The following is a 13,755-nucleotide window of genomic DNA, read 5'->3' on the forward strand; positions in this document are numbered from 1 at the left end:
ACGTTACGTGTCTCACTTTAGTGATCCAACTGCAGGTGGGACCCCGGGCTACCTGTCACTGACCCCGGTCCAGGGTGGGGGGGCGGCTCAAGGTCGAAGGGGTTGGTGTTAGACCTGCTTAAAGTGACGTGGAATCTATTGGAGGGCACACACGAGGAGACATCAGCACGCTTGGCGCACTTCTTAGCGTTATTTGTACAGTTGACACAAAATGGCGGGAAACTGCCCCAAAAGAACATCGGAAACTTTTACCACGTCAATCAGCTAAAACTTTCTAAAACCTACATGTGATTTAAAATGACGAGGTCTAGCGTCAGGCGTTGAACCACAGACACACTCTTCCGGCCAGTGGCTGAGCACTTTCCCATAAACACTTTTTCCTGAGCGTGTTTGTTGTTATTTATTTGTCGAGCACCTGCTCTGGGATGCTGTGCAGAGCTTTATCAAAGACGCCGGGCGGCCCCCTGTTTATGGACACGCCGTGCTCCGAGGACAGTTTTATTTTGTAAACACCGGCCAGTCACCCCAGACGGCCGGGGTGACTTTTTAACCCCTGCGTGTCTGCGCCGAGTCTCTGCCTGAGTCACGGCTCCCCCCGCGTCCCTTTTAAACTGATATTCCTGCGAATCAATTAGATCTGCAGATTACATTTCATAGGGATCCGCGCGTTAATCTCGCTCTCTCTGCCCCTCTCTGCTGCCCCCACCCCGGGCCGGGCTAGTGTTTCTGGAGGGAGGCTAGGGAGCCCTTTAAATCCATCAATCTCGGCCTCCCGGGCTCGGAGGGCGGCCGGGCTGAGGGGACGGGGCCCTGGGAGACCTCGGGCTCGGAGGGTGTCACGTCTGGGGCCAGGGCAGGCCGGAAGCGGGAGCCGCCAGTCTGTCAGCACCGGCTCAGCCCCGGGAGCATTAAAGGGTGCATCCTTTTATTGGCGGCGCACAGACAGACAGCCGACGGACCATGCTCTTCAATGGTGAGAGAAAGTACCTGCTCTTCTGCACCCCTCGTTTCTAGCTCACAGGGGCCATTGCAAGCATGTATATACATTAGTACTTTGCATTTAAGAGACCTGGTTTCCTCCATCGCTCAATGCATATTCAAATGTTTTACCCTTCGAATGCACGTATAATGTTGATGTGCGTGGATGGCTAGAGAGTGCCTGTTTGTACCTACATAACGTATTTTTTTTCATTTTAAAATACCCATCTCTCAAACCCCAATAATATATTATGTATATACACAGTTTACCTGCGCGAGAAAGTTGACGTTTTTTCATATTTCATAATCTTTACTTTTGTAACACAGTATCGTTTCACCACCATATGTATTTATAGGGTTAAGTTATGCTTGTGGCATTTTTATAAAATGCCAATGCTTTTAAAGCGCTACCGCTTCTATGGGCATTTCATATACGCGTTTATTGTATACACTTTTTTTTAAATAATTGACGCATGTGGTATTCAACAGCGACGGCTCGTGGAGGGAGTTACGGTGGGGCAGGAGGGTGGGGAGGGGGAGGGGCAGGGCGGAGGTTGCTAAAAACCGGCATATGGATAATTGCAGGTAAGTAAACAATTTAATTAATAAAACGAATTTCGTAGTGCGCCTTGCATCGCAAAATGCAATGCAGTGCGAGCTACGAAATTCGTTTTATTAATTAAATTGTTTACTTACCTGCAATTATCCATATGCCGGTTTTTAGCAACCTCCGCCCTGCCCCTCCCCCTCCCCACCCTCCTGCCCCACCGTAACTCCCTCCACGAGCCGTCGCTGGTATTCAACAAATATTTTATATGACTTCGTATGTTTTAATCAGAGCCATATTGCATTAATTGTACATCGCTTGGCATGCCATAGGCATATATGATCGAAGTCATTCTCTAAGGCTTTATGTGAGGAGTTTTTATGTTTGCATTTATTTTTCTTAGAACATGCTTGTGAATGGATGTTGCTTATGCAGCGATCTTTTAAATATTGCTCTTCTGAGATGTGTTTGCTTGTGCAGTGCGCTCCGAGCGCCCTGTGATTGTAGAGGGTTCGGGTAGTGTCCCAGGGGCGGGGCGCTCTCGCATTAGCACCTGCGCTGCCCCCCGCCTCAGCACGGCCTGCTGGTACTCCATGTGTTTACTGCTTCCCTGTAAAGTTTATGAGATGCTGCGGGTGCTCGAGGGGAGCGCGGGATGGCAGAGATTTGTCGGGTTCGTGTAGCGGGGCTGAGACGGCGCTGCTCCCGCGGCCTCAGAGGGGCCCCACTGTTACAACTTTCAACGCTTCAAAGCGCCCTGACATATAATACAGTGTTCTGGGCATTTAATGATTCCAGTACCGTTTTATTTCTCTCTCGGACGGCTGCATCTGTTAACCATTACACGGGCAACTGCTCACTTCCTTCCTTCTGCCCTACTCGGTTCAGCAAACCAAGTTCGTTCCTTCCTTCCTTCCTTCCTTCCTTCCTTCCTTCCTTCCTTCCTTCCTTCCTTCCTTCCTTCCTTCCTTCCTTCCTTCCTTCCTTCCTTCCTTCCTTCCTTCCTTCCTTCCTTCCCTCCTTCCCTCCTTCCCTCCTTCCCTCCCTCCCTTTCTCCCTCCCTTTCTCCCTCCCTCCCTTCCCTCCCTCCCTTCCTCCCTTCCTTGCCTCCATTCCTTCCTTTCTCTCCACTGTCCACCCACTCGTCCTTCTTTTCTTCCATTCATTCATGCATCCTTCCTTGTTCCCTTCCTCGCTCCCCTTCTTTCATTACTTATTTTCTCTTACTACTCCATCTCTCCATGTCTTCCTTTTCCACCCCCCCCCCATTCAATCCCACACTTACTTCTCCCTCCATCCCATGTTCCTCTCTTTTCCCCATTCTTCCATCCTGAACCTACCTGCCAATCACCCCTTCCCCCAGCCCTTCCTTCCATTTCCCCTTTCTCGTTTGTTCCCCTCCTGTCTCCGTCTCTTACCTCCTCCACAGTTCCTGATGTGGGGTGTACTCACACGCACACACAGTCCGCTGCAGAAGCGACAGTTGTCAGCTACGTGTGAGGCTTCCATGTGGAGGCCCATTGGGTGGATGGATAACCTGACATTTTACATACATCTCACAAGCGACTCCACAACAGGTGGTGATAAACAGCACAATATGAACTTCGCATTTGCGGATTCCGTGTTTCGGGAAATTGAGATTCGTCTGAATGAATTTCGAAAACATTTCTAAGCGCTTTTACAATGTTTCCTCACAAAGACCCGGAAGTCCCCGAGGAAATCTGTGGGCCTCCTCGCCATGATGGTATGTGGAGAGGCACCGGGACAGATGGACCTGCCAGCTGCCATAGATACCATTAAATACGTGTTGAGCTGAAACCATAACACCGTGTTTGAACGCTTCGCCAAGAATAATATACATGAAATTGTGATGTTATTTTGAAATACGTGTTCATAATTTTCATATGGTCAAGTTCTATAAAGCCTCCAAAACGCGGGTCGTCCGGTAATACCAATGACATGATTTACAATTCCTTATGCTGCTCCCAAATGCTTTAATGTATATATTGTAATTGTTTTTATAGCTGGCTGGCTCTCAGTACCCACTTCTTAGCACTAGAGAAAACATATAATTTGATCTTAAAAGAGCTTGGCATAAATGGAAAATCTGGTGCACTAATCCTCGAATTTAAAGAGTAAAAACTTCCAAAAATATGTGTTTCCACATTACAAATGTCTGACTGGGACAGTGTGTCGGATTGGGCTTCTTTTTGGAGCAAGCACCTTGGAAGAAGGTGGCTGGGGGCATTATTAGTGCGTTTAATGATAACCTAAACAGGCCTGTTTTCCACTATAATGACTTATTCCTAAATGACACAAAAACACAAAGGCCTGTTCAACTATTAGGAATCGTGTACAAGCATAATGTCTAAAGATGGGAACAATATATTCATGACCCCGCCCCCAACCAAAAAAACGTGTCTACGCTACAATCTATTGCAATACAATGTGTACATTGATATGACAGATTTATTTAATGTTTGTATCATTCTGCCACGAAATGTGCAGACTGACGAAGGGACACCAGGTAGCACGCCTTTCGCGGAGGGGGAGGAGGGTGCGTTTAGATAGATAGATACATTGGTGCAGCAGGTGCAGTGGCATCAGTGTCCACTGAGCCCTCATAATTGCTGTAGTTTGCTACCCCAACAGCAGTGGGGGGGGGGGGCATGTTCCTTGATTGCACCAGGGCATCCTTGCTGCACTACTGCAGATAAAGACACGTATACACAACATCCCAGAAGCCTCAGCGGGGCAGAGGGTGTTGCACTGTTTAACCATCAGTGAGTGTGGCGCGTGCAGTCCACATCAGGCACTTCTGGACTCGGAGTGACACAGCCCTTGAGGTGGACATCTCGGAAAAGTGGGCCAGGGGAGAGATATTAAAAAAAACAACAATTTGCATCTAGCCCTGTCGAGCAACAGTTGTGAGTTATACACTGCTTGCGATTCATGTATCCCCAATCCCTTAATAGCGCCGAAAAACAACGAGGAGGCGCTTTCCATTCTGCGAACTGAAGTCAACTCTAGTAAAAACATGTTCAAAGCAGCCACCAGTGAGGGGGAGCGCGGTGACCCTGTCTCAGGACAACCCCCCCCCCCCCCCCCCAGAATTTATAGAAAAAATAAGTCCGAGCGGTGTAAATTAAACAACAGTTTTTCAAAGACGTTTGATATGCACTTCCAGGGTGGTTCAAGGAAACCTAACAGGCCCTGAAAGTTGCTCCCGACCATGCAGCCGGGGATAATCCAAGTGTGCCTCCATGGCTAGTCTGGGGAGGGAGGGACGGACCGACGGACGGGTGGATCCTCCTTACCTGACATGCAGGTTGGAGGGAAGAAGCGGCTAACTTCCCCTCCCCCATGCAGGCAGTGGAAAGAATGGGTGGCTCTTTTACAGTCGCTTTAGCTGCAACTTTTGGACAATCGCATGCGGAAGAGCCCACCACGATGTACTTTAAGCGGAGCTTTGCGGCACCCGTAGCCCCTGCGGACATCCCTGGGTAGGGTCAGAGCCGTCCAGTCCCACAGGCGCTCTTCCTGTTAAGATTCACTCTTCTCGACTTATGCCGTGTTCTGTTTCTCATTGTTAATGCTTTACACAGGTAGGTAGGCAGGCAGGCAGGCAGGCAGGCAGACAGATAGATAGATAGATAGATAGATAGATAGATAGATAGATAGATAGATAGATAGATAGATAGATAGATAGATAGATAGATAGATAGATAGATAGATAGATAGATAGATAGACAGACTCCATGTCAATTGAAATAGCAATCGCTGATTTCGGGTTTTCTTCATTTTTAATTCGCAGGGAGAGCAGAACGCACATTTCAGTGCACATTTCTATGCGCGATTAAAGTATAAATATAAGAGCAGTGGCATCTGCTCTGTGCATCTGTACCCGCGCCGGCGCCTGGATCGCTAACCCCAGCAGCACTGCTGGCACCAAAAGCAACACACACAACCGCAGTAGCGATAACGTTCACGATAGCAGTAATAATAATAAGTATTCTCACACTCGAACACTGGTATCTTAAAAGTCATGTTTATTAGCCCCGCGGCTGGGAAAGGCCCAAAATCCAGCAGCGTCCCATCCGTAAAGGGGAGTGTGTTGTGTGTTAATCCCTGGCAGGCAGTTGCAGTTAGATTGCGTGAAGGGGCCGTACAGACGTTATTACGTGTTGGGGTTGGGGGAGGGGGGGGGGGGGGCTGCTTGTTTGAAAAGAGCCGTGATTCGATGTTTCATAAATGACAGTTTGCTGGTGGCACGTAACCCCGGAAGAGGATAATTGAATTTCCCACAGAGCAGGAGTGCAGTCTTTTCTAATGGCTTATCAATAATTCCCGCGCTCACAGACCCCTCTCCGTTCCCATCTGATCCGCTCAAGTGCTGCCTAATCCAATTAAAAGCGCACCTGGCCTGGGAGAGGCCTGTAATTAGCAGAAGCCTTTGGCCCCGGCTTCAGCAGCGGTGTGAAGCCACTGCGAGAGCTGAGAGGCCGGGTGTGCGAACGTATGGGCACCCACTCAGCCCCCACCCGTGCTGCCAGTGCTGAGAGGCCGGGTGTACGAACGTATGGGCGCCCACTCAGCCCCCACCCGTCCTGCCAGTGCTGAGAGGCCGGGTGTGCGCACGTTTGGGCGCCCACTCAGCCCCCACCCGTCCTGCCAGTGCTGAGAGGCCGGGTGTGCGCACGTTTGGGCGCCCACTCAGCCCCCACCCGTCCTGCCAGTGCTGAGAGGCCAGGTGTGCAAACGTATGGGCGCCCACTCAGCCCCCACCCGTCCTGCCAGTGCTGAGAGGCCGGGTGTGCGCACGTTTGGGCGCCCACTCAGCCCCCACCCGTCCTGCCAGTGCTGAGAGGCCGGGTGTGCAAACGTATGGGCACCCACTCAGCCCCCACCCGTGCTGCCAGTGCTGAGAGGCCGGGTGTGCGAACGTATGGGCGCCCACTCAGCCCCCACCCGTCCTGCCAGTGCTGTGAGGCCGGCAGCGACGGCTCGTGGAGGGAGTTACGGTGGGGCAGGAGGGCGGGGAGGGGGAGGGGCAGGGCGGAGGTTGCTAAAAACCGGCATATGGATAATTGCAGGTAACTAAACAATTTAATTAATAAAACGAATTTCGTAGCTCGCACTGCATTGCATTTTGCGATGCAAGGCGCACTACGAAATTCGTTTTATTAATTAAATTGTTTACTTACCTGCAATTATCCATATGCCGGTTTTTAGCAACCTCCGCCCTGCCCCTCCCCCTCCCCGCCCTCCTGCCCCATTGTAACTCCCTCCACGAGCCGTCGCTGGAGGCCGGGTGTGCGAACGTATGGGCGCCCACTCAGCCCCCACCCGTCCTGCCAGTGCTGAGAGGCTGCGTGTGCGCACTTATGGGCGCCCACTCAGCCCCCCCCATCCTGCCAGCGCTGAGAGGCCGGGTGTGCGAACGTATGGGCACCCACTCAGCCCCCACCCGTGCTGCCAGTGCTGAGAGGCCGGGTGTACGAACGTATGGGCGCCCACTCAGCCCCCCCCCCCATCCTGCCAGTGCTGAGAGGCCGGGTGTGCGAACGTATGGGCGCCCACTCAGCCCCCACCCGTCCTGCCAGTGCTGAGAGGCTGCGTGTGCGCACTTATGGGCGCCCACTCAGCCCCCACCCGTCCTGCCAGTGCTGAGAGGCCGGGTGTGCGCAGGTTTGGGCGCCCACTCAGCCCCCACCCGTCCTGCCAGTGCTGAGAGGCCGGGTGTGCAAACGTATGGGCGCCCACTCAGCCCCCACCCGTCCTGCCAGTGCTGAGAGGCCGGGTGTGCGCACGTTTGGGCGCCCACTCATCCCTCACCCATCCTGCCAGTGCTGAGAGGCCGGGTGTGGGTCCCCTACTCAGTCCCCACCCATCCTGTCACAGATCCCGTGTATCGTCGCCCAGCCAGCACTCGTGTGTGAATGGGTCCCCTCCACACTCTGTCTGGAATGAGATGCCAGGAATGGGCTCCCGCTCCCCCCACATGTTGTCTGGACCGAGAGGCCGGGTATGGGTACCATGTCCCCACCACATTCTATCAGAGATGCCGGGTATGGGCCCCCGCCCCTTCATATTCTGTCTGCACTGAGAGGCCAGGTGTGGGCACTCTGCCCCCTCAACATTCTGAGAGGCCGGTTATGGGCACGCCGCCCCTCCACATTTTGTCTTGACAGAGAGGCCGGGCACCCTGCCCCATTCCCTTCTGTCTGGACTAAGAGGCCGTGTATGGGCACCCCGCCCCCTCCACCTTCTGTGTGGACTGAGAGGCCGGGTACGCTTACCAGCAGTACCCACCACCCCCTTTCCTCCGCCTAAGCTCTGAGCTCGGTATGTGCACCAGCATTCAACACGCCCTTCTAATCTAACTGGTCGGGGTCCCACAGACGTTTTCATGCTTTGGCAAAATGGGGAATTACCCAGGACCCCTATCTTTTAATACACGCCACGTGACTCTAGCTCATTCTGTGTATTTTTGAATCTCAATTTTGAACGTGCAATTCAACATTAAACAACATAGGGGCTGATATAGCAAAGAATAGGGAATACATTTCAAAGGGATTCCGAACATGGGACCAACAAAATGTGTGATGCACTGTCCGTCAAGATCCTTAAAATGGATCTGGTCGGGGAAGGGCAGCAGCGTCTCCCTTCCCCACCCTGCAATCCAATCTGTCTCAGCTGAGAGGCCAGGTATGGGCACCAACCCTCCACGTCTTAATAGAGAAGTCGGATTGATCCTTCCCCCACGCATGCCTTCCACTGTGCTGGAAGGTCATACATGGGCACCAGCGGCCCTCACTACACATGCGGGCTCAGAGAGCGCGCATGCGTATCAGTGCCCGCTGTCTTTGGGCAACATCAGCCCAGGGCATCTGAGCAGTGAGGCCGGGTACTTTGCACCTACGTTCTTCCGAGTGAACAGAAGCCAGGCATAGGCGCCGCATTAGTCCGTGTAAGCGGAGAGGCCGAGTGTGGATGACACAGCCCCCCCCCCACCCCCCCCCCCCCCCCCCCCACACACACACATACACACACCTTATCTCTGTGTGACCAGAGGCTTCATCGTCCCTCGGTTTAATGAAGATTCGGATCTCCTATGAGAATTATCCTCCCTCTAAGCGCTATCTGTAGAGGGGGGAGGGGCAGAGGTGTCTCATACATGTTCTGTTCATCTTTTACACACAAACATACCCAGTGGACATAAAGTGAACAAATATCGTATGATTTCATTAAACTGTTTTAGTTACATATATAGTGCCCATTGTCACTGTTTTATCAGGTCGGGGCGCTTTGATATCCCCAAAAAGATGGTCGTCCTGGAACAGGGCGGGCGTTGCAATGCAAGGTGAGAGAGAAAGGGCGTGAGGGGCACTTGACAGTGTGAGGGTCTGGGGTGACGGGAGAAAGAAAAGAACATGTGGAAAGTGAGAGGCCAGGCTAGTGAACATGGTGTGAGTACAGATGGGGCCGGATGAACAGAGGGCAGGGGTTTTCAGAGGGTGGAGTCAGAGAGAGTGATATGGCGGGTGAAGACAGGGAGGTTTAATTTGGGGGTTTCGCCATCTCCTGAGGATCCCCATAGTGGGGCAGGGCCTTGAAAGAGCCATCCTAAGACAGACACCGCCAGTATGGTCGACCTTTCTACCTCTAGTGTGTAATGGCGCCCCCTTATTTCGTCTTCTTCCCGTCCATCCATTTGCTGCAGGGGGATTGGTTGGCTGAGGAAGAGGCAGCAGAGTGTCTGCTCGACGCCCTCGGTTCCCGAAGTGTCCTGGCTTGTGATAGGCTGCCGGCTTCAGGGTTCCATGGAGTGTGCCAAGGGGCCTGCCCTGGCACTATCCAAGCCAGAGGGGACCCGGCCTGTCCCTGGAGGTCTTCACCCCGACCTGGTTGTGGTTCTTTTCTGTGTGGCGGTTCCGGGGGCCCAGATCCCTGTGCCAGGGCTGTGGGCCCTTCTCAGGTGCCCTGCAGTACACACTCAATAGAACTTAATCTCTCTGTACCTACCAAAAAAAATGAATGGGTCCTTGTGTAATGTAACTGGTGCTCATGTATAGCGCTCCAATACCTTCGGGTCGAGTTCGCGCTATATTAATTTGCAAAAAAAAGAAAGAAATATGCCAGTTTCAGTGCAGGTTTGTGCGGGCACAGGGGGCAGCGGCAACAAGTTGCCAACTGGCAAAGCCTAGTCCTGGAATGAAGGTGGATGGCAGCAAAGACAGTTGTGGAGCTCACGACTTTGGGCACTCATTCAAACGCGCGCCCACGGGCGCGCACACGCGTGTACGCAGGCACACGCACTTTCGAGGACTAGACCCAAACTGTCAACACCGCAAAGGGTCTCTGCGAGGGGGCACGTGAAGGGCAGCAAACCATGGGCAATCAATAAGCCGTCCGGCAGCATCACATACATGCACATGACCTGCCACACATGTAGCTACCGAGATCCTCATCCTCTCTTTCAGGAGCCCTGCCACTCGGTGTCTCCCACATACACACGCGTGCGCACACACGCACACTTTACATGGATGGAGACAGACACGCTCTCGACGAAACTGTAATGTAGAAGAGAAAGATACCGATGCCAGGGGCTTCCAGGGGCCAGACACGCGCACTCATGTGCACACATGTGGACTTGTGCACACAAGTGACACAACCACACACTGTTGTGCCCACAACCGCATCCGGCTGCAGGTGCCAGGCTAGGACAGTTAATGAGGCCTGGGGTTTAGGTAGGCCAGGCGCACGCACTAATGTGCACTCGTGTGGGCGTGTGCGCACAAGTGACACAGCCACATCCGGCTGCAGGTGCGAGGGCTAGGACAGTTAATGAGGCCTGGGGTTTAGGTAGGCCAGGCGCGCGCACTAATGTGCACTCGTGTGGGCGTGTGCGCACAAGTGACACAGCCACATCCGGCTGCAGGTGCGAGGGCTAGGACAGTTAATGAGGCCTGGGGGTTAGGTAGGCCAGGCGCGCGCACTCCTGTGCATACATGTGGAGGCGTGCACACAAACATATCCTGCTGCACGCGTGGCGGCTGGGACAGCTACTGAGGCCTGGGCTTATGTAGGCCAGACAGTTGTGGAAGCAAACGAGCACGCTTGTGCAGACCCCACGGAGACACGCGTACGCACGCGCCTTCACATAGACCCAGAAGAGCCCATCTGTGCAGGTGCGGGGTAACAATAGTCGCCGAGGCTCGACACCGAGTCCAGGAGGGCAGCAAGCCAGGTTGTGAGACCCGGGCCCCTCTGGAGACCAGGCACCCCCATAAACATGCACACACGTACACACATGCGCAGAGAGCTTAGCGGCACCTATGCACACCATCCCGTAGCGAGTGCACCACCAGCGCCCAATCGTTTACACAGGCCCCTTCTCACCTGCTCTACCCTCCCCCCCCTCCCACACACACAGCCCCATACTGTGGTAGGCATGACATCATTACCCAGACCTCCGAACCCACCCAAAGCAGGTCTGTTTCTTCACACCTTTCCCGCCTTTCTTTTACACCCTTTCCCTTACCCTCGTATTACTGTAATATTAAACTGAGATTGAGAAAGCAGTCCCCAAATACAGTCACTATATCTCCTTTGAATGGAAAAGTATAATATGGTTGACACTAATCAATTCATCTTTACGCAGTTTCGAATATCTGTTCATTATCAGCTGGATATGTGTGTGGGGGAGGTCATTAGCTCCAAACACAATATTAATCGTGATGTCTTATTGATGCCATGTTTTTATAATCTGAATCTTTATAATCTGAATTAATGACGAAATACGCCCAACACCTCAAACAGCACAATAAAGGCGTGGGAGTTGTACCCAGTGCACGGCGTGTATTGGGTTGTGTTTGGTGCGCGTGCACAATGTAAAGGGCCACAGCATACAGATCTCACACTGCACCTGGGCACAGAGGCTGCCACGAGCCGTGGGCATCCCGGGTGGCAGCTTACTCTCCCATCCTTGTGCATACAGCTGTCCTTACTGAGATGTCCAACCCTACACTAACTATTCATCCATACAATTGGGGCTAAAAGTTGCAATATTTCAATTTCCCAATTGTCAACTCAATGAACCAGTTCCCAGAGCCACAGGTAACGATTTTTCTGAAGCGGCCCAGGAGATAACAACCGTGTCTGTGAGGACACTGCTCCCTGAAGTCCTCTTGGGAACTTTACAAGCGCGTCACGCTGGCAAGGCACCTCGGGGACTCCAATGCGAACGGCTGACACCCAGTGTGATCTGCGCGTAAGGGTTCGCGTCGCGGCAAGGACGCCTTCGCTGTCCATCCTTCCGAGGTCCGTGGGTTCAGTACCTACCATAAGAGGGGGAATACCAGCACCGGCTATTTGTAGCGCTTAGAGGCGGAGGGCATGCTATCAGAATTCCAAGTAGCTATAATAAAAGTCGCTTAATTCGGTGAAGCCACTCGTTTGGACGATGTGGCGCATTCGGAGGACCATGTTTGGGTCACATAAATGAACCCCCCCCCCCCCCCCCCAAAAAAAATATATATATATATATAGACGTGGTAGCACAGTTCGTACATATATATGTATTTCACTGTGCATTATTCATAGCACCCCTCTTAAGGTAGGACCCTCATCTTTCCAAAGTGTCTTTGCTCTGTTCCAGCGCTCTCTTCAGGGTCCGATCCGTGGACCGGGTCTGCAGCCCACCGCCAAGGGCTGCGCAGGGAGCACCGCCGCTGGCCCGCCATGGGGTGTGCGGTGATTACCGCCGGCGGTGTTTGGAAGATGGCGGTAACAGGCCACGCACTTCAAACGGAGGAGAGTCCTCCTCTCAGGGATGTCTAGTCTTCGGGCCAGTTTATTCAGCTGTGGCTGGGACTCAGGAGTCACCAAGAAAACAGTACACACCACAATTTTGAGTTTCCGGAAGATTGAGTTTGTGGGGTGGCGCGATACAGGGTGGACTATAAGATGCGGGGAAATGGTGACAAGCTGGACCTATACAAGGGCAAGAAGACAAGTAACACATAATGAATAAAGGCGTGCACAAATGCACGCGCACCACTCATACAGAAAGACAGTACTGAGGGAAATGTATACATACATACATACAAACACACACACACATATATATATATATACGCAAATCCGTACCTAAAAACTGACAAGCAAGCCATGCATTACATAAAGTGATTCCAAGATAGAAAGGTAAATAAACAGCACATACATAATAAAGTCACGCACAGTTAAACATATACACAGATTTAAAAGTAAATTCATGCATATAACTACAAGTGTTCTATATATTTAAAGACATACTCACCAACGTATGAACGTAAATCCATAATACACACGGGAGTACATATATTTGGAAATAGATCGTAACATTGCAATAAATAACAATATGCACAGCCAAAAATACGTACATATACCGGAACGTGAGTACACGCATATCAACGCAAAGAATGGAACGTTAAGTAAATGTAGACACTTAATTGAAAACATAATCAATACACATACAAACCTAATAATTAATGGAAGAGCCGCCTACGTATCCAGACAAATACGTACCTGGTACATAAACACGTGGGTATGTTCATGTACACCTGGATAAATCAGCGTTAAATACAGAAAATGCTTACATGCTCAGCACGTCAATACTAACGCGTGGGCCAATCCCTAGCGAAGCACACAAACACGCAATGACATTATATATATAGAGCTGGGTATAGGAGGAATGAATACATACATCAACACACGTGCACACAGATAAAGCATGCATTAGGGGATATGCCCCCGCATGCGCACATAAACACATAATGGATACATAATTAAATGCATGCCTACTCATACACGTAAAAATAATATGCAAAAGCCACATAAATAGATAAACGAACGGATGCGACGAAGACCCCTCTATGTCTGTGACTTCAGTTCGGGTCGTTAAAGTCTAAACATGAATCCGGGTCGCTCGCAGTGAGTTCGCCGGAGTCGGACAGCACCTGCCAGGGGCGAGGGGGGATGTCAAGGCGGGCAGGGTGTTTGCAAACATCCGCCACCGGTTGCGTTCACCAAGTGTCATTCCAGGTTTTGCGTCTAACTTTCGATTATTTTTATTTACAACCTGGTTCTGGTTGACATGTAAATTGGGGAACCCGACCCGAAACCTTCCGAAGTGGATTTAGAAAGTGGATTTTGAATTTGAATCGCACAGTAGGTTTCGACAGCTTGAA

General features: G+C 51.7%; 1 protein-coding gene across 1 annotated transcript in view; it reads left to right on the forward strand.

The window, feature by feature from the left end:
• The first annotated feature begins 841 nt into the window (after positions 1–841).
• Positions 842–13,755, forward strand: part of PAX3 (paired box 3) — a 118,819-nt gene continuing 105,905 nt past the window's right edge. The window contains exon 1 of the mRNA XM_086944849.1: positions 842–973. Within this exon, the coding sequence (XP_086800975.1) occupies positions 961–973 (13 nt within the window). The 5' untranslated portion in view covers positions 842–960. The remainder of the gene's footprint in view (positions 974–13,755) is intronic.

The sequence above is a fragment of the Lissotriton vulgaris genome, chromosome 11, assembly GCF_964263255.1.
Source record: "Lissotriton vulgaris chromosome 11, aLisVul1.2, whole genome shotgun sequence".
Taxonomy (NCBI): domain Eukaryota; kingdom Metazoa; phylum Chordata; class Amphibia; order Caudata; family Salamandridae; genus Lissotriton; species Lissotriton vulgaris.